The sequence below is a fragment of the Nilaparvata lugens genome, chromosome 7, assembly GCF_014356525.2.
Source record: "Nilaparvata lugens isolate BPH chromosome 7, ASM1435652v1, whole genome shotgun sequence".
NCBI lineage: Eukaryota > Metazoa > Arthropoda > Insecta > Hemiptera > Delphacidae > Nilaparvata > Nilaparvata lugens.
Genome location: NC_052510.1, coordinates 39,742,659 through 39,765,443, shown reverse-complemented (window position 1 = coordinate 39,765,443; position 22,785 = coordinate 39,742,659). Strand labels below are relative to the sequence as shown.

The 22,785-nt window shown below is 33.8% G+C and overlaps 1 protein-coding gene across 1 annotated transcript; it reads right to left on the bottom strand.

Annotated features, from left to right (window-relative positions):
• Positions 1-53: 53 nt before the first annotated feature.
• LOC111051907 lies at positions 54-19,081 on the bottom strand. The gene is made up of 9 exons (XM_039432734.1): positions 18,754-19,081; positions 15,699-15,733; positions 7,944-8,032; positions 7,157-7,278; positions 5,886-6,029; positions 4,290-4,434; positions 3,907-4,038; positions 2,821-2,968; positions 54-501 (listed from the first exon to the last, which is right to left on the bottom strand). Exons 1-9 carry the CDS (start codon positions 18,766-18,768, stop codon positions 387-389), a joined length of 945 nt encoding a protein of 314 aa, XP_039288668.1. The 5' UTR covers positions 18,769-19,081; the 3' UTR covers positions 54-386.
• Positions 19,082-22,785: the final 3,704 nt, after the last annotated feature.

Genomic DNA, 22,785 nt, shown 5'->3' with positions numbered 1-22,785 from the left:
ATTTATATGAAGAATATTGATGATCTAGGTCTGGAAAATTGAAATGAAAAAAATTTTATTTCCAAACAGTTTAATTCACATTATTTGAACTAATTATTTAAACATAAAAGAAAAGCTAAACAAGAAATATCGAAATAGAAGAACAAATGAAAATAATTAATTATCTCAAAATCGTGAAAAATTGTAAGTGTTTACATTATTATAAATTGATAGAGATCAAATTGGAATGATCGATTTATATAGAGAATATTGATGATCTAGGTCTGGAAAATAGCCTTTGAAACGCCGAAAAGTATTCAATCTAATTATTAAAATCTGTTATTAAATCACTAGAAGACTTACAACAATAAATCAACAAACTGACTGAAATTTAAAAAATACTTTATCTATAAGAAGCCGTTTTTCCATTTTTTATTCATCTTCTCTTCTATCGCAACCATAGTCCTCAAAGTATTCTCTCGTGCTGTTAGAGTTTTCAATTGTTTGAGGCCTTCTTCACATCTGAAATTGCAACAAAATTTAATTAAAATTAATAGAATGGATCAAGAAAACCAAAGGCCTAATTTTCAAATATGATGGGGAATATCGATATAAGGCTCGTATTTTATTCGGCAACAAGTAGGTCGCCAAGTGTCTGGCTTTGCCCTTAATGTAATAAGATTATAAAACATCCATTAGGTGTCGTATTTTCCTTTAGACGTTAGGGTTGAACATTAGTGGCGAAAGTAGAGGGTGTTGAACTGATTTAAGTGGACTATGACGTTGTTTTGGAGCTCCTCGTTAGTTTGGAAGCTCTGCTTTTGAAGTCAAGTCTTGAGTTTGGGAAAAAGGTATGAGTTACTAAAGCTGGTTTTACACCAAAGTTAGTAACAAAATTTTAATAACTTAATCCTTATAGATTCTATTAGATTGAACATATCTTATCATACACATGATGAACATATGTGTTTGTCAAGTTCCGTTCAATCTTATAGAATCTATAAGGATTAAGTTATTAACATTTTGTTACTAACTTTGGTGTAAACCCAGCTTAATAGTGGCCAAGTCAGGTTTGTATGGTGGGTGATCACAATTTATTATCCCATTCGATTTGTAGTCCAGTCAAGGAAAGGTTATAGAGGGAAAAGTTTAGAAGACAATTGTTGACCCCGCAGTTCGGTTTAGGGTAGTAAGGAGGTAAACATATCAAAAGTCCCCACCCCTATCCCTTGTGCTAAGGGGGTGGGGGTGGTTCAAAGGTACAATTTTTTGGTTTCTCACATATAACTTGAAAACTATGTATCTTACAGACACGACTGGTATATAAAATTAAAGCTTACACAATTTCCTACCATATTAATCTCAAAACTCTATCTATATATTTTCTAGTTTCCGCTCTTGAAAAAGTGACATTTTTGAAAAAAAAACACGTTTGCCTCCAATTTTTTCTATTTTTGCTCTTATAACTTTTCAAAAATCGATGGGAAAAATCCATGCTGATTATGAGTTTAAAGAGCATTAGATTCTCTTCAATTTGATGTATAATTTCACACTTTTACGCATTTCCCTACAACTGTTGCAGCAGCTTTAGTGTTGAGTGTGAAATCTCCAGTTTTGAAACAATAGACCAATTGACAAAGGAATTTGGAGGGAATGTTTTGTAAAAATTTTTGACTTTGCAGCTTTGTTGAGACTAGTTAGGAGGGGAACATATCAAAAGTCCTCATCCCTAACTCATGTGCTAAGGGTATGAGGGTGGTTTAAAAGTTGAATTTTTCAGCTTTTTCTCCGCGCTCATATCTTGAGAACAATGCGTTCAACCGACATAACTATCAAAAATGAAGCTTGATGACTTCCTCTACACTTTTTGTTCAGTGGAATTTTGTGATATTCCCAACAGTTTCCGAGATATTTGCTCCTGAAGGTGCGCAATTGTTTAAATAACAGGTTTTTAAGCAACTTTTTGCTCTTTCAGAGCTTAAAACTATTCAACAAAGCATCGTGAAAATTATTGCTTATCGTAGGTTTGTAGAGCATCAAATTCTCTTTGTAATTATGTATTATTCAACTATTCCAAGTTTTCCTTTAATTGTTATATCAACTTTAATATAGGGGGTGAAATTTTAACAAACCTCCAAAAGTCAAAAATTGTGTACAAAACATTCCCTCCAAATTCCTTGGTCAATTGGTTCATTTTTGAAAAACTGTAGATTTTACACTCAGCACTAAAGCTGCTGCAACATTTGTAGGGAAATGCGTAAAAGTGTGAAATTATACATAAAAATGAAGAGAATTTAATGCTCTATAAACTCATAATCAGCATGGTTTTTTCCCATTTTTTTTTTGAAAAGTTATAAAAGCAAAAATAGAAAAACAATTGGAGGAAAACGTGTTTCTTCAAAAATGTCACACATTCAAGATCTCAAAAACTAGAAAATATATAGAAAAAGTTGTGGAATAAATATTGTAGGAAATTATATAAGCTTCAATTTTGTATAAAACATTTATATCCGTACGATACATAGTTTTCGAGTTATATGTGAGAAACCAAAAACTGGTACCTTCGAGCCACCCCCACACCTCCTTACTACCCTAAACATAACTGCAGCGTCAAAAATTGTCTTCCAAACCTTTCCCTCTATACCCTGTTTTGAGCATTGATTGCCTGGACTAGCAGTTTGCTGGAGAAGCCGTTTGGTTGCACCAGCACTGAGAGGCAGTGTTGTCATGGATTATGTATCATGTGTCATTCATACAATATGTAATACAATATATAACAAACATTGTAAATCTAATTTATTGGTGGAAAAACAAACTGAAACAATAATAATGGTCATTTACCTTTTTTGTCTACCTGCGAACTCTTCGGTTACCTGCAAAGTTTTACCTAGTGCTTCAACTACTTTCTCATCAATCTGTTGTTTCGCTAATTCTGATGTCAAATCTTCGTAAGCTTCTCTAGTCTCGCCAATAATCAGCTGTAATTTTTCTGTAAAGTAATAATTGCCGATAAAGAATGCAGAAAAGGAAACGTTTAGCAAAACATTATACGAACCAATTAGGATGCGTAAAATCAACTAGTTTAATGTAAAACACCAATAAAAATATTACACTGGAATATGGTGTGTATAGACTATAAAGAAAATTCTGTATAAGTCACTTTTTGAAAAACTTAGTAAAATCCACACCTTCCCTTAAACACTTTTGAAAAAATATTTTTTACAGAACAAAGAAGACTACAGGCATTAAGCCCAAAACAGTCTTCACTACAATTTACAATCGTATTAAGCAAGTTACTGAAAGAAATAAAAAATATTCATATTTAGCATCTTTAAGGTCCAATTCAGACAGATCGCACGTCGGACAGGAACTTGGCGAGGATTTTTATCCCTTCCACGTCTCTTCAAGTTAAAATGTGTCAAGTTAACATTGCATAAGCATTTGGTTCACTGATGTGGCGTCTCTTCGCCGTCTCTCTTGCCGTACAGGAATGATGGACACGACACTTCCATGCCATTCGTTTCAAGTGAAAACGAATGTAAAAGTTTGTTAAATGCAATAGAACGCATTGAAGTAGGTGTTGGTGTTCACAAAACACTATAATCATAATAGAATTATGCCCGTGGAGGGAGAACTAGGCTAATTTTCGGTGTAGGTTATTTGAAAATTTTCAAGGTTGACGTGAGAAATAGAATAAATGCGTTACTTGAGAGCGTAGTCCAGACTTATTATACGAACATTAAACAGACTTAATGCCGGTTAAATTTTAATCGTGATTAATCCCACGAGAACCAATCAGAGAAGCCGTCTTATCAAAAAGGCATTCTCTGATTGGTTCTCATGAAATTAATCACGGTTAGAATCTAACCGGCTTTTGTGCAAACGGGCCATAGTTTTATAGCAAGTAAAATTTATTATCACACTCACCATTCGATTCATCATTTTCTGGAATATTTATGTTGGTGCAAATAATTCTATCTTTATTTTTCTCCAGTTCTTTAGCAATAGCATCACATTTCAACTTGAAATTTTCAGCAGCGTTTCTAGCTTTGAGGTTCTCTGAAAACAATTTATTATATAAATTTATATCGTATTTCAGACCAAGGATTTACTTCTAGAAGCGAATTCAGAAGACAAAAGGTTTTCTAATTCACTTGAAAACTTGAGCAGAGGGTAGATATTAATCTATAACACTTTCTTCTCCATTCACTTGACTCGCAATTGTATTCAATATTAATATGAAATGAGTGTCGAAATGATACTACAGTAAGTTATCTATAGATTTAAACTAGAATCAACTTCACACTTACCAACGAGATTTTCTATGTTTCTTCCATTAGTATCCAACATTTTCTCAATTTCTTTGTTCATTTGTATTGTTTTGAGTCTATATTTCAATTCATTTTCTCTCTCTTGTTCTTTCTCAATTTCCTTTTGTAGTCTGTATAAATCTTCCTGAAAATAAAAAAGGACTAGTTATAACTGACATATTTTTATAATGAAAACAGACTTAATTTTATTAGCCTGAATTAGCTTAGATTAATATTATAAATTTTTTTTGTCTTTAGTACTAAGTAGCCGGGGATTAATTTATTGTAATCCCAAGACTAAATAGTTGCACTTCAAAGCAGAGGCTTATTCACTCTTTTCTAAATCAGAGCCTTAGAAACTTCAGTCCAATATTAGTTGTACCAAGAACTGCTGCTTCTTGCATAATTTTCATATGTTAGCAGCTAATATCCACTAAAGAGATTGCACAGTAATTCAATAGCTGCTCACTTAATTCTGATAAGAGCCAGGCTACTCAATTCAACTTGAAAAAGAAATATCCTTTTGAATCAGCAATCACAATAAAAGATAGCGATAGCGTTATTGAGAGTGCGAGTGAAGTCAATTCACTTGGTTTGACAGTGGATGACAAATTATCCTGGAACAAGCATGTTGATAAGGTGGCCAATAGAAAGAGCAAAGGTATTTTTATATTAAGATATAGCTTATATTGCAGGACTTGTAAATAGTAATATTGCTAGAAGTGTTTACTTTTCGCTTATTAATACTCATCTGGTGTATTGTATTGAGCTTTAGGGATCTACATCTATAAAAAAAATTCAGAGATTATTTGTAATTCTAATTAACAAAGCCTGTGCTATTCTATATTTTGTAAGCTCCTGTTATTTTATATTTTTTGTATTTTCTGCATTCACATGGAACTCGAGGGGGTTAACTTGGATGTGCAGCGCTGTCACCCGTCAAGAGTAAAGGACAGTTTTCCAGTATTGGTGGTGCGGATGTTCAACAGCCTGCCAGACTCAGTTAGGGCGCAAGCAATGCTGCCAGGCTGTCAATGTGTTAATATTAACGCATTAACAATGTGGCTCATTGGAAGGAGCTTCTATAAGTTAGAGGATTTTTTTTATAAAAAAATTTGCTGGACTGTTATGCTGCCTATAGTTTACGTACTATTTTTTTAAATTATTTGATTCGATCTATCCAGGAAGACCTTGCCTTGATCACGACATTGGATATTTGGATAGAAGCCCTATTTGGATAAGTGTAAGCCAGAAATTGTCTTGAATGGTGAAAAAGGGAGGTGACTTTGAGATAGCTGTATGACAACTGACAGGGCAGTGGAAGCTTACAGGCCAGATATCGTCTTGTTTAACAAGAAGAATAAAGATGATTTGATCTTGAATCAGAATAAGAATCTTGATTATTATGGAATAATAATTGATTGTTGGAGATTATGTCCGAATACAATACTTTTCTTGAAGCATGGTGGATTGTCAACAGTTCGAGTGACTCAGAGAAAGACAAATCCTTAGTTACATACAGATTTATACAACTTGAACAGAAAATATAACAATTTGAAATTAAAAAGTGAAAAATTAAGAAACAGTCCAACATACATCCAAGTTCTTCTGCATGTGTTCCGTGCATTTTTCCACGAGATATTTCATTAGTTTTGATCTTAAATTGGCATTAGAAACGGCAGTGGCTAAGTCCTCTTCAGTGGGTCTACAGGTATCATCTCTCCTAGAAGCTGGTTTATGCTGAAAAATAATTCATATAATATTTCATCAGATATAAGGGTTATTATCAAATAATCTGTTGCGATAAAATATTCACCGCTTAAATATTACATATAGCATAATATTATAATAAAATACTGTAACAATAATTAATTCGAATAAAACCTTTTATGTTTAGCGTGACCAATTTTGATTGATTGATTGGTATTTAATAAAAGCTATATAAATAGAACTGAGGACTTCTGCTGCTGCAAATATTGACCAAAGATCTAAATAACAGTGCTGCTGCAAATATTGACCGAAGATCTAAATAACAGTGCTGCTGCAAATATTGACCGAAGATCTAATAACAGTGCTGCTGCAAATAATGACCAAAGATCTAAATAACAGTGCTGCTGCAAATATTGACCGAAGATCTAAATAACAGTGCTGCTGCAAATATTGACCGAAGAACTAAATAGCAGTGCTGCTGCAAATATTGACCGAAGATCTAAATAACAGTGCTGCTGCAAATATTGACCGAAGAACTAAATAGCAGTGCTGCTGCAAATATGACCGAAGAACTAATAGCAGTGCTGCTGCAAATATTGACCGAAGAACTAATAGCAGTGCTGCTGCAATATTGACCGAAGATCTAAATAACAGTGCTGCTGCAAATATTGACCGAAGATCTAATAACAGTGCTGCTGCAAAATTGACCGAAGATCTAATAACAGTGCTGCTGCAAATATTGACCGAAGATCTAAATAACAGTGCTGCTGCAAATATTGACCGAAGATCTAAATAACAGTGCTGCTGCAAATATTGACCGAAGATCTAAATAGCAGTGCTGCTGCAAATATTGACCGAAGATCTAAATAGCAGTGCTGCTGCAAATATTGACCGAAGAACTAAATAGCAGTGCTGCTGCAAATATTGACCAAAGACCTAAATAGAAGAAGGAAATTTTCGAGTGAAACTGTCCAAAAAACTGTGCCCACACTGGGAATCGAACCCGGTACCTCTCAGTTGCTAGCCGAGCAGCTTTCCCTTCTTCTAACAGACACAATATTAAATATAATATAAAGCATCAATATTAATTCTTCCATAATATAAGTATTAGTTCTAGATCTAGAATGTGTAATTATGAAAACAGTGAAGGTACGTACCTTGGATTCGGCAATGGTTGGGAGACAATCCAAGGATTTTGTTCGGGCTAAAGAGCTTTTAGTGTCTCGGGTTGCTTCTGACACACCTGCAGCCCCTGTAGCAATGTTGTTCGATGAAACACCTGCAAATTTCAACAACATTATCAGTATGGTAAGGTAAATGCTGCAGCTCCGGAGTTGAATTTACGTAAACGTTAAACATTATTGTAGTTGAACATTATGCAGAAGTTCTTAGTGATTTGAGAATTTCAAGAATTCGGATCAAATTATTCAATAATAATGTTGAGAGGTAGGATACCGTACGATAAAGATAGGATATGTAATATTTTTGTGAAATACCCACGAAGAAAAAAATATGATCTACAGTCAAAAGAAATTACAAAAGATTTAATTCGTGAAAATAAAAATAGCACCTATCATCATTTAAAAAGAGTATTCTTAATGAATGAATTGATACAAAAAGCTTATCCAATGCCCTATCTAATATTATTCGAATTAGCGGTGGTGTTATTAAGTTTCTTTAATCATTACTAGATAGATACCACTGTCTTTTCAAGGTGCATGACAGTCGAGAGTAGAATTTTATTTCAATGGAAAAATATCTTTCATTATGAGCATTACAATAGGCATATAAACACATCAACTTGAGAAAATAATTATTTCGAATAATATGATTTTGTTGAGAAAAAGCAGGTCCTTTGTACCGATAAAAGCTTTATCAATTATTATTATAACATTATAATTAGCTTTATCTATTTTTATCAATTTTTTCATCTAGATTACTCACTTAAATCCAGAGGGGAAATCATTGATAGATCACATTGTAGAGTTTCGTTCGTTTCCCGTTCTGGAGTGGAAGTTTTCTTCGCTTTCATCCTAAAACAATAGGAACTATAAATGGAAAAAATTGAATATTCCCACTTCAAATTCAATAGAATGAAAAGATATGGTGCTGTAAACTGAGGGGGTGTTTCTTCTCTTCTATAATATTTACTAAAATGATATTGCTATCAAATCTCTCTTTGAATCCTTCATTGGTTGGGAGCTTTTAGTGGATTCGTTCCTTCAAATGCACAGATTATCATCATTATTTGTTTGCCACCTATTTTAGCAACTAGCAACTACGAGCCAAGAACTTCAATAAAAAATATTTTTAAAATTTAACCTCAGGTTTATTGAATTAAAAAACGAATCAATAGAAATCATGTCACATGTCAAATTTTCGAACAAGTTACTCAGTAATCGATAAAAAAAGGTATATTCAATTTCAATCTATACATTCTGGGAACCTGCTAACTTGCTGCATTTAAATTTGGTCCTCGGTCATTCTATGAAACTAAATTTTGAGCTTAATAAGAAAAACAAAAAAGTTGGGCACTCACCATTTTGACAATATTCAAAGTTGGACTGTTGAGAAACACTCATATACACTCATATACTTGAACTCACTATAGGCCTACTTGAGCTCACACGCACAGATAATATCCTCATTCTACTCAGCTACTAACTCTATAAAATTTGATTTCCTATTTAACTAGATAAAAATATCACTGATAACTGAAACTTGTCAACTGGTCCCTCTGCTCTGAATGGGTAATGGACCCATTCTGAGGGCCGAGGCTCATACTCCGTTACATCATGTTTTTCCGGTTACGTCCCAATTCCAACTGTGGCCTTTTCACTGAAAATCATTCCCCCTCCACGAGCGTTGAGCCTAACTTCCAGTGGAAAAGCCAAAGCTTCAAAAAGGTCAATGCTCGTGCAATTCCCAAATACAGTAGCTTTTTCGACATGAAATTGAAACTGCATTTGAAAAATGTACGAAAATTGCTTTCATTTCGACAACTAAGCAACAAGTTAGCAAATTCAATTGAAACACGGTCAACTCTCACACAAAAAACTCAGGGTTCAACATAAGGTAGAAACCAAAGTTCATTCAGTTCAATAACCTGAAAAATAATATAAGATACATAAAAAAACTACAATACTACCCTCTCAATATTCACACTATTACAGTGCTATTGAAAAACATCACTAATCTGTCCTATTTCACAAGAGCACAGAATAAGGCTTCACTACGGCTCCGTGAACTTGTAGTGCACAAGCCCGAAAAAAATTGAAAATAAACTACAAATTTTGTGTCGACAGAATATCCAAAAATTTTGAATCATCTTCAACCACAAATGAATTAAGTACAAGCACAGTTTTCACGAAAAAAAATCCAAAGTTTAATACCAGTTATAGGTATTCCTCTTGGGAATTATTGATTAATCAACCACAAAAGTCAAGTGCATGGCATATCTTCTGTTATGGACTGAATGCGATGATAAACATAAACAGAATCATTCCTGATCACGAATGAATTTCGTACAAGCACAGTTTTCATGAAAAAAAAATATCAAAAATCAATATTTGTAATAATGATACTATGGGGAATTCTTGAGAAATCAACCACAAAAGACAAGTGCATCACATTTCTTCTGTTATTATGGACTAAATGCAATGTTGAACATATATAGAATCATTTTTAATCTTGAATGAGTTTGGTACAAGCACAGTTTTCACGAAGAAAATAAAATAAAATTAACCTCCGAGAACTAAAAACTAAAAATTTCTCAGGCACCAGCAGCAAAAAGAAAAGTCTTTGACCGCTGGTGGGAGTTGCAAAAAGTCTGATTCAAAATAAAAACTAAAAACAAAATACAATTTACAATACAAAATCGAGTTGATGACAAGAAAAAATATGTATGCTTTTCCAAAGTTTTTTTTGGGTTTCCTTTGCAATTATTTATTTGGTTTCTATAATATATTTATTTCGCCTTTTTGATTGATTCGTCCAATATCTTCCTATAATCTTTCAGATCCTGCTTGAGTTTTGAGTTAAAAGGTTCTCTTTTTAGTTTCTTATACATTTTAACTTTTGCATTTATTTATTTTATCAGTCCCGGTATAATCATCCATGGATTCAAAGGTCTTTTTTTGTGGGATATAGAAATCTTATAACTTGACAATTGAATGTGGTTGTTAAGAGTATTAACGAAATTTTCAACCACATTATCTATATTTTATTCATTTATATAAAGTTATTATTTAAAATCTGGTACCAAGTTTCTGTGCTGAGGCTCTCTCTCAGCTTGATATAATTGATTTTTATAATTTTCCTCGCCACTATCTCTTCTTTGACAATGCTAATCTGATAGACAATGTGAAGAGAAATCGAAAAGTGTTCTTATATATTAGTCTTCAAAACATTGGTCTTCATATCCACCACCAATCTGTCATTAGTTCTTAGAAAAATGTGATCTATACAAGATGCTGTGAACTCCGTGATCCTCGTATTACTATTAATAAGGGACTTCAAACCATTTTTACTTAAAATATAGATATACTCAGCAATAAATTTGTCAAAGTGATTTAAGTTCGAGTTGATGTCACCTGCCAGACAGAAATCAGTATTATTTGGAATGCTACTTATGTATTCATCCAAGCTTGCCAAGAATTCAGAAACCTGACTATTTGGTGAACGATAAACTCCCAACAATCTTAGAAACTTCCCACTCATAGTTTTAACATCGAGACAAACAGAATTACATTCATCGATATCACAATTCACCACATTAAAATTAATATTTTCCTTAACATTATTTGGCTATTGCATTTATTCACGTTAGAGCATTTATTTATCGATTTGTATCCTGGAATATTGAAAGAAAAGAGAGCATCCTCACTAATCCATGTTTCTGTAAGTACAATTATGTCATACATAGTTTTGCTGTCTTGAAGGCAGCATATAGCAATTTATCAAAATATTTATTTAGACTACGTATGTTTATAACAAATATATTATAGAAAATTACATCTGCAATATTGCAAGAGGGTTCATAGTTAAGATAGTCATCTATTTCTTCAGTTGAATGGTTATCGGTATCTACAATTCAAAAAGTTCCTCTATTTCCATAATTAGTATGAAACTGATACAATGCAAGATCAGAGATCTCTTTAAGAATGATATTCAGCCTTATATGGGCCTTGAAACAATAATTGTTTACTATTATTGTTATTACTATTTTAATTTTTAAAATAGCCATCACAATGATTAATTCGGTGTTTATCGAAATCCAAAATGTTATTATCAAAAGTTATAATAATCAAGGTACAGATAGTGAAATTGTTCGAAGTAGCTGAAAGAGAAAAATAATTTCCGAAAAAGCATCGACCAGCGGTGCTCTTCTTATCTTCTACACCTATCTATCATAATCATAATTACGAACAGTCCACTACCGACAGCGTCCGCAGAAAGTTGAGGAATATCAGTGAAAAAAGTAATTGCATGCGCGATAGGAGAAAATCCGTCAAAAACCAGTACATTATTGTCCATATTACCAAATAACAAGTGATAAAATATATCATTGATCCTATTTGGACTGCCTGGCAAGACTTTGAAGCTGAGAAATGCTGTTAATCTTGATTGCTCTAACCTGCTCGTTCTTCCTGATAAGAATTTTATTGTTTGATACCCACACGAACTTGTAATCATGATTTTTAGAAAATTGTTTGGCCTCAAACAAAAGTTTTCGGTATATTGGAGAAAGATTATCCACAATATAAACAGGTCCGTACGGTAGATTCTTATTGATTCGTTGAGTTGAAGGAAACTATAATTGATGGTATTTTCTCTTTTGATGACGGCAAACGGTGAGCGACATTTATTTCAGATATATTGTAATTATCTATATTCAAAACATTTGAAGTCTGTTTTATTATTTCGTACACATCCTCATTAGCAGTAGATTGTATACCCTGTATTCCGATATGATTAGCTCTTGAATATTGTTGCAGTTCATTCAGCTGAATCTCCAAGTCACTGATATTTGATTTCAAAATCGTATTTTCCTTTTCAAGTGCACTTTTATCCCTCTTCATCTCCTCTACCGTCTTAGAAAAATCGTCAATCTTGGCTGAGAAGAATTCTATGGACTTACGTAGCTCCGATACACTTTCATTGGTTTTCTTGAGCTCCGAAGTTATTATCAAAAGTTCCTGGCTGATAGTTTGCCGCACTTCATTCAATAATTCTTTTTTGAAGTCGTTCGAAATTTGAGGAAATTCATTGTCGGGCATTTTTGATTCAGTAAATTAACAATTTAGACACTCCAACGTTTCAAAGACTCCTTGGACAGTTTCTTGAAGTTCACCTCTTTCAATTTAACGCACGCAAAGTGCAAAGTGGTAGACTAGCTCACAAGACGAACAATTGAGCAAATTCTTGAGATCATAGAATTCATCACATGAACACTCGCATTTTTGCATTCCGAATACAATACTACAGCAATTGACAGTATCTTACAGACGAACATTATCGCGCACCGGCAATCACTCTCGACTCTCGACAAAAACAACCTTTCGCCTCGGCTTTCTGATAGCAACAACTGAATCAACCACAAAAGTCAAGTGCATGGTTTTGTTATTATGGACTGAATGCAATGCAACCTAACCTAACTTATATAGAATCATTCCTGATGACGATTGAATTTTTTTCAAGCACAGTTTTCACGAAGAACATTTTCTGGTAAAACCTATCCAAATTGGGGCATGGTACGGTCAAGGGAGAAAAATAAAACTGCGAGACCTTTTGGCAGGTGTATTTAGCATAGGCCTATTTCCAACCCTTGTGCAACCATCCTGTTATGTTTCCTAACGTCATTTCACACTTGAAATTTTACTCGGGGATTTCAATTTCCATGGTCTGTACAGTTCTATCAGAGTTATAATTTCCAACTATTAGACAGTCCATAGGCTACTCTGTAGCTCTTGGTGCAACATGGAATTCTTGCAAAATTTATTAGTCCAGTCACTATATACATTGGTGCATGCAATTTATATTGTAGTTCTGATTTTTTAATTTATATTATTTGGGTACATAAGAGATGTCCAGAACCAATTTCTTCATGCAAAATTTCCTTGTGCTAGATACAGGGTGGCCCAAGAACCTCGTATTTTCGGCTCATTTTCCAGTTTTAAGCTATTTCTGCCAAATCTCGTAATCGGACAGAAAAATTTGCTCTAGCCTTTTTTTTTAGATTATGAAATGAGATCACTCGGAACTCTCTATCTCCAATGAGTACTGAGTTATGATCTTTCAAAAATGAGTGAAGTTTGAAGAAAAATATTTTGATGAAGTTTAGTCTTTGATCAACAATATCTTCCGATTGTCACCATTTAGATGTATAATTCAAAATCCCTCGAGGCGTATTTTTGTACTCTACAATCTGAGATCAGGTAGAGCACTCTAACTCATACAAATTTCCAGGTACACCTGACAATAATGCTCCGTGTATTGTGAAAAACACCTAATTTTCAGCTAGAATCATCATCACAAACTACATTATCCTAACATTGATATATCGCACAATGACATAAGTTCGTGAGATGATGGTCTATGAGAATCACCCGTTAGATGCACTCCATATATTGATATATGGAGCATTATTACTTATATTGAACTTTGAAATTTTTTCGTGAAAACTGTGCTTGTACAAAATTCATTCGTGATCAGGAATGATTAAGTATATGTTTATCATTGCACTAAGTCCATAATAAAAAAAGAAATGCCATGCACTTGACTTTTGTGGTTGATTATTCAATAATTCCCAAGAGGATATCTATAACTTGGTATTAAACTTTGGATTTTTTTTCGTGAAAACTGTGCTTGTACAAAATTCATTCAAGATCAGAAATGATTCTATATAATATGTTTAACATTGCATTCTGTCCAGAATAACAGAAGAAATGCCATGCACTTGACTTTTGTGGTTGATTATTCAAGAATTCCCCTTAGTATCACTATTACAAATATTGAACTTTGAATTTTTTGTTTCGTGGAAACTGTGCTTGTACTTAATTCATTTGTGGTTGAAGATGATTCAATAGATCATGTTTTCGACTTGGATACAGTATTTTATTCATTCAAAGTAATACAAAACGTATTATAACGCCTGCATAATATACTGCCTGCATGAGCGGTAGCGTAGCTGGCAGGTAGCCAGCATAGGGAAATATTCATTGATAGGTATGACCTTGACTCAATCTTCAAAAGCGTCTAAAAAAACGTTGCTTGTACAAAATTCGATTTTTTCATATTCAGACAACACAAAATTCGTAGTTTATTGTCAATTTTTTCGGATTTTTTCTGACATGTGCACTACAAGTTCACACTTCCAGCATAGGGAAATTAGCATTGGAAAATGACCTTGAGCGCGACTTCAAATGCGTGTAAAAAACTGTGCTTGTACAAAATTTAATTTTTGGAAATTCTGCCGACACAAAATTCGTAGTTTATTGTCAATTTTTTCGGGCTTGTGCACTACAAGTTCACGGAGCCTTTCACTACACCTTTGAAAACTTTTACCTCTACTGGTGACATTTTAATGATTCATTTTTAGAATTTTGATTTGAATGTTTTCAAGATACAAAAATAGAATACCTTTCCAATGAAAACCTTTTTTATAGTTTTTACTTCTAAGATATGAGTGGGTAAACTTGAAATCTTTGGGAAGATCCATTTCAAATTTGATAGCAAATAAATTCAGTAAAATCTGAGGATACATTCCACAATGTACTGTTTATTGAATAAAATTTCCTTTCTCAGTGTATTAATTATAGGGAATTTCGATATTTTAAAAATCAAGTATGACAGTGTGATGACATTGTTTCAAATAGCAGCCATAGCCATCTCTTGATGGGCTACTACTTGATGCATCTATTTACATCTAAAATGGATAAATTATGTATTATCTGACAAATACAGATAGCACTTCAAAGTTGGTCCATTTTTCACTCTTTCTCTCACACAATCAGCTTATAGGCTCTCTAGATTCTGTGAAATCTGGCAGCACTGTACTCCATAAGAGCAATGCTGCAATCTTAGGTATGCATAGACTATAGTGGGATTACTACAAGCATCGCTGTAAGAACATTAATAGAAAAAAGATAGCATAATAAGATATCCCATGATATAAATCGTTCATGTTCCAAATTTCAAGCAGATTTTTTCTTAACTCAAGCCCATTACTGTTAACTACTGCCTATTATTACGGTTTTGGCCGGATGAGTGTGTAAGAATGGCAAAATATATGAGACTACCTGCGTTATTCAGCTTCACGAAAAAGAACTACTACGACTAGCTATCGGCTTGAGTTAACAGTGAAATTTAGAACATAAACGCCCTATACGATGGAATATCTTGTTATGTCATTTTTTCTCTATGGTACTATCTGTTCTTCAGACCCCAACTTTAATGGCGACTTACGTGCCGAATTCATTTCGCACATCTTCATAAATTGTATGGCCTCTTATGGGGAGCGTCTATTTCGTCTGTATAGTTGACCCCATAAGATACAATGCAACCGGCTAACAAGCTGAAAATATTCAGCGGGTCTCAGACGCCCGTCTATATTTGGGGGCATATATGACTGAGTATCTTAATGAAATATTATAATAGCGCACTGAATAAGCTTAATTACTGCTATTGAGTGAAACTTACATCAGTCCTCGAGCGCAAGACATTCTTCCAGGAGCCTGTAAATAAAAAAATAAGATAATATTATAATTGTAAATTTGATGTGTACTTAATTGTCATAGGGTAATACATTTAGTTTAAATGGTAATCTTTGTTAATGATAGAGTAAAATCTAGATTTATAGATGTTGACTGTTTTTCCTTGAGCGGTAAGCATGAGTTTGTATGCTGCATTGCTACATAAACAAGTCTTGATTATTGTAGTGTATCGACCTCCTGATGGTGATTTGGACAGTTTCTTCCATGAGCTTGATGGTTTGCTTGACCGTCTTGAATCCGTGCTTTGAAACCCTGGTTTTGCATGAGTGTTGGGTAGAGAATTCAATATAAATGTACTTGTTGATGACCACAATACTAAGAACTAATAACCTAGTGAACTTGTTGAAGACACGAAATCTATATTTGACAGTTGATCAACCTACAAAACTGGAGGCTTGCTTGGATAATGCTGCTACAAGTATGCGGTTGAATGTTAATGTTTGGTCTGATGTCATGCACTATTCACTCAGTGATCATGAGGCAATAAGATGTAGTGTGGTCCCTCCCTCTACTGGTGGGCTCTTGCGAGGTGGACAGTTACCATTTGAACAGTCTGTGACTAAAGTTATTTCGAAGAGTGCTCTTGAGAGGTTTCGCTGCGCTATTTTTCATGTGAACTGGATCTTCTTGCTCCATCATAACGATGCCCGGCTTGTGTTCTCAGCTTTCTTCAACTACCTCCTGTTTGATTTTAACAAAACTTTCCCACTCAGGACTTTAAAACATATTGTGAAGAGTCATAAATCACCCTGAATTAGATATGACTTACTAAAACTGAGGGACCTGGTTTTAATGGCTTATGAAGGATCCGGCAAGATGATTCTGGTGACTCAAAGGCAGCCTACTAGAGACTGAGAGATAACTTAGATAAGGTTGTAAAGGCAAGGCTCTCATACAATGCTGGCAGGTGATTCGGAGTGAGACAAAATCATCTGCTCCCGCATGTGTTCCACTATTAGCAGTGGACTCCATCCAGCAGATTCGAGAGCGGATTGCGGCATCACCAGAGGCCTCAGTACCACCACTCTCCACTTTGGAAGACAGCAAGCGACCAATGGCAGCAACCTTCGCTTGACGTGGAGTGATTTGTGAGGAGAACCTCAGGATCTCATCCAGATGAAGACTTCTTGAAGTAAGGAATTTTATTTCAAGTCTCGTGGTTTAATAAAAGGTATAATAGAGCTCATAGTTGTCCCACTTACCTATTGTATTAACATATGTCTGTCTCAATCAATATTTCCAGACCAGCTAAAATTGGCAAAAGTGATACCTGTGCTCAAAAAGGGTGATAGGGGTGATCCTAATAATTATAGGATCATTTCAATATTGCCAATTTTGTCCAAAATATTTGAAATGGTGATAGCTGAACAACTCTATGAATTTTGTAAGTTAAATGATCTGTTTGCAGGTACACAGTTTGGTTTCAGAGTGGGGAAGTCAACAGTAGAGGCTGTTAAATATATTGCTCTTAAGGTTCATGCGAGTTTTGAGAAGGGAGACCTTGCTGGTCTCACACTGTGTTACCTCAGCAAGGTACTTGAGACCCTGGACCATGATACTCTATTGACCAAGCTCGCTTCCTATGGAATTAGTGACAGTCCTCTGCTGCTTCACCGCTGCTACCTGGAGGGACGTGCACAGATAGTCTGGCAAATGGTGTGAGGTCTCAACTTGGATCAGTGAGCTGTGGGGTTCCCCAGGGCTCTGAACTGGGGCCTCTCCTGTTTCTAATCATGATTTATGATGTTGCCCTTTTCAGAAACAAGACAGTAGTATACTATGCTGACACCTCAATGCTGAATATCAACTGTGACGTGGCTGACCTGAGCAAAATGATGTGCGCTTCTGAGAGGGCTGTTGCGGAGTGGAGCAAATCTTTTCCTTCTCAATGGCGAGAAGACCCAAAAAATTGTGTTTGGCCTCAGGAACGGTGTAATATACGATTTTCCCCCAGTGAAGCGTCTTGTCTTTACTCTGGATCATAAGCTTTCCTGGGGCGAGCACATTCAGGTAGTATGTGACAGATTGAACAAGATGTTCTTCTTGCTCAGGAGCCTGAGAATATGCATACCGGAGACCCATCTCCGTATGATATTTTGCCTTCTTTCAAAGTGTGATAGAATATGGTATCACCTTGTGGTGTGATACCTCTGAGGTAAAAGATATACTGCTGGTGCAGAAAACGTCCATCCGGATTCTTTGTGGAGTAGACTTTTTGGCGCATTTTAAGCCTCTCTTTTTGTGAGTGAGAAGATTTTCACTGTTTTCAATCTTTTCATTTACAGGTCAGCTATAAAGGCCTTCCACAGTGTCCATACTTTGCCTACTAGGGGTGATGTGCATGGCTATGACACCAGAAACAGGCTGAGGCTGGACCAACCATATCGTAGATTGGGGAGAAGCCAGAGCTGCCTCATCTACCAGCCAGCCGGAATTGTGGGAAAGCTGCCAATTTGAGCCAGGAGTTTGTCTGGGACAGTTTTGAAGAGGAGACTTCAGGAAACCCCCTTTTATTCTCTGAAGGAGTTTTATGATTGTAATCCTCAGACTGTAAGTAGATCCTTCTTACCTTAGTCTCGCTGCTTCTTCTGCTTGCTGCTTGCTAATTATGTTTTATTGCATGCTTTGTTTTTTGTGTTTTGACTTGCAACTTTTGTTTTTTGACCTGCCTTGTAGCAGTTTTTATTGTTCTTGACTTGTTCACTTGTGGACTTATTCAAGTAGTATGACCACACCATAAACAGAAACACCTTATTATATTATTTATTTAGTTTGAATTGTAAACAGCAATAATCCAAGAATGTACACTAAATTCACACTTAACAGTAGGCAATAAGCAATTATAATAGCCAATTATATTGGTAATAATCAATTTGTTAACTAATAACAAATTCAAGGAACTCCATCATAACACCTCACCTATCTGTAACGTAATCTATGGATTTTCTACTAAGGTCAATTAGCCTTTAAATAATACTTACACTTGATTTCTTCATTGTAGAACGGGTAACTTTTCAACAGCCTTTAATTAAATCCAATTGCAAAAAGTAGAATACTATGTTGTAACTTGTAACTTCACAGCAGCATGTTTGAATTTCAAAGTTTCTTAAAGTATCTTCCTAAAGAAATAATTGGAGATAGTCGGATTATGGTAGGTCTAAGGATAATAAACTAATTAAAAATTAATAAATAACGTAGAAATAATTGTTGATAATTAATAATCATAAATCACAGCAAGAAAGCTTTAACTTTTATAAGGTTAAGAAAGGCGGCAACAACGAGCTATTACAGTATAGTATAGTAAACTATAGAGTGGCTGTTGGTGTGCTTACAGCGCTCTCAATGTGTTACACGGCCAACTAAGGGCAGCCATGACAGAGAGAGGCAAGATTTCAAGAAGAGCCAGTCTGCCACTGCAGTAATAGATGTGTTTTTTTTATTCAAATTGATTTCTATCAATATAAAATTATCATTCCAATTGGCACTTTTACAAAAATTGAATGAGGTATGTGTGAGAATATTTATCTCATTGAAATAACCTCTAGAATGTTCAGAATCGACTGAGGATACAAAATATAAATGTAGGTCTATAGGAGTAGGCTAGACTAGATCATGCCGACTATTTCATACTAATTATTTTGTTTGTGATATTACTTACAAATTGAATTGCATATGAAACTACAGTCGAGTTGGATAGACTTAGACTTATTAAACATTTCAACTGTACACTGTTAATATATTATTTATTTGTATTGTGTAGAGAATGTCAATGTCAAAGTCATTCATCATACAAAAAGTTCCCACAGTCACAATCTTTTTGGTATGTGTTTGTATAATTATATTGCCATTATTTTATTGACTGCACTATCCCTAACGCAAGGTAACAAGAGGTGTTTTTATGTTGAGAAGATAAAAGGAAATAGTGTGTCAACATTTTTTAGTAAATGTCTACTATAGTTACGTTCATTCACATCTTTTGTATGGAGCAATATTATGGGCCAATAAATTTTAGTGATTTCCATTCACGTTTTGTGTTACAAAAAAGAGCAATAAGAACCATGTATACGGTAATGTTCCTCCCCTTCAACACTGCAAACCGCTATTTGTTAGATTGAGAATTATGTGTTTGCCATGTATTTTTATTTTTCAATGTTTATTATTTGTAAAGATTAACTTGCTCTCATTCTCTAGTCATTTTGATGTTTATTCGCACAACACAAGAAAGAAATTAAACCTAGAAACGAATATTGTCGGTATAAATCTAGTCATATCAGTTTCAGGGCTTATGCAATTAGGTTTTATAATCAGTTACCGTTACATATAAAGAGGCTTACTAGTGAGTGAATATAAACTTAAAATTAAGGATTTTCTAATAAGAAACCTGTTTTTATACTAATGATGATTATATTGCCTTTAATATGGAGAATTTGTAAGATGTTAATGTGATGATTTCTTGTTTTTATGTGGTATGATTATATGTTTTTCATGTAATAATTTATGTAATTTTCTCATGAAGTGACCTATACAAATTGTAATTTGTCTTTGAAAATAAATGGATTTTGATTTGATTTATAGCCTAAAGCTGGGTTTACACCAAAGTTATTAACAAAATGTTAATAGCTTAATCCTTATAAATACTATTACATTGAACGGAACTTGACAAACATATATTATGTTCATCATGTGTATGATAAGTTATGTTTAATCTGATAGAATATATATAGGGATTAAGTTATTAAAATTTTGTTAATAACTTTGGTGTAAACCCAGTTTTATAGATTTTAAACATATTTTGTTGAACTGAGTAGCCTACTATTTAACTAGAACTCATAAAAAAGAATAATTTTTAACGAGTAGCCTACTATAGCCTTTTAGCTACTAAATTCATGTACTTACTAATAACTATGGAATTCTATTGTGCATAATTTATATTGCTTGGTGCTAAAGAATGTTACTTAATAATTCAATTAACTATAAATATAACAAATCATTATTAGATTGTTCGTTTCTCATTGGTTCTTTTATACCCATTTGTAGTCCAACTAAATATATATAAAATGTGTACATTAAATTTCAGAAAGTAAACAACTATATTAAATAATAGAGAATATAATATTATTATATTATATTATATAATATTATTTTATAATATGTGGAATAAATGCATGCTATTTTGTTGAAAATGAAGACTGGACATAAAGCTCACATTCTACCAGAATAGTGTATACGTCTATTTTACATAAATTATAAAATGATATAATCAAGGTCTATAAAGAGACCATGACTATAATAGTATCTATATAATAAGAGAGAGTAGAGTTGTATTTGTTCGTGTGTTCGTTTGTTTGCATCAAAACATATCAACTTGTGGATTGCATACCGGAAAAACGGGAATGATTCAGATCTCCTAATTTTGAACATAGATTCTAAAAATATCAATCTCGTGCACCTGGAAGCCCAAATTTCAATTTTCCTTCTAGATTTTTCAAAATTAATGTTCAAACTTCATTAATAGTACATACGATTTCATAAAAAAATCACCAAATCATATGGTCGGAATTAAAAATTTTTATTATATTGAAGAACTGGATTATACACGTATACAGGTGTAAAGTAGTATAGGAAAATTATGTTTGACGCATCATCATGTCTGAACTACTGGACTGATTAACTTGAAATTTTGCATTATAAATTCTTGCTTAACCGAGGATGGTTATAAACCTATTTTAAATTCTTCAATATTTGATTACATCAAGTTTTCAGTTTGTCAAGTTTTCAATTATTTGTCATGCTTTCACTTGTTGTAAGGAAGCAGCAGAACATTTTTTCTTAAAAGGGAAATTAGAGTAGTTTTAAATAGGTTATTGATGCACCTGGAAGAAATTAATTTTATATGTGATGAACAGCATGGGTTCCAGAAAGGGAAATCTACTAAGACTGCAAAAGTATCCCTTGTTGAAAGACTAATAGATATAATAGATTCAGGTGAGAAGGCAGCCGCAATATTTCTTGATTTATCCAAAGCTTTTGATTGTGTGAACCATAGAATATTATTGGAAATACTAAAAACTGTAGGTGTGAATGGTATAGAACTAAAATGGTTTGAATCATATCTCATAGGTAGAAACCAGTGTGTTGAGCTTACCAAGGTGGATGGGAATGAAATAGTAAAAATTAAATCTCAAAAACTGGAGGTCTAGGCTGGAGTACCTCAAGGCTCAATTCTGGGTCCCTTACTGTTTCTGTTGTATGTGAACCAATTACCAAAAGAGTTAAAAGATCACAGAGCTCTGTTGTTTGCTGATGACACATCGCTTATCTTTAACAATTATTTATTAGATAGTCTAGAAATAAATGCTTTTACTGAAGTACAGTCAATTGTCCAATTCTTGAAGCAAAGGCAATTAACAATAAATAGTAAGAAATGTCAATTCCTACAATTCAAAAGTAAATATAATTCAGTAGAGGATAGAGAAATAAATGTGTTTGTAGAGGAAAATGAATTAGACCAAGAAGAGAAAGTAGCATTCTTGGGAATTTTATTGGACAGGAAATTAACATGGCATCCTTACATTGAGAGGATATGTAATAAAATATCATCTGGGGTATTTGTCCTGCGGTAGCTTGCTAGGCTGAATGATAAAACACTACTGTTAACTGCTTACCATGGACTTATACTATCTCATATTAGGTATGCTATTTTAGTATGGGGTAATTCATCTCAACAAAATATGAACAGAGTGTTTAAGATTCAAAAGAAGGCACTCAGATGTATAGAGAAAGTGAATAGGTTAGACTCTTGTAGGCCTTTATTTAAAAAGCTTGGTCTATTAACTGTGCCATCTTTGTATGTATATGAAGTTGTAATGCATGTGAAAACGAGTGGTGTGATCCAGAATTCAGATGTTCATGAGTATAATACGCGAAACAGAGCAGATTATCATATAATGGGTCACAAAATAGTAGGTTATTTGAACAAAAAAATTGCATGGTTGCCTGTAAAGTCGGTATAC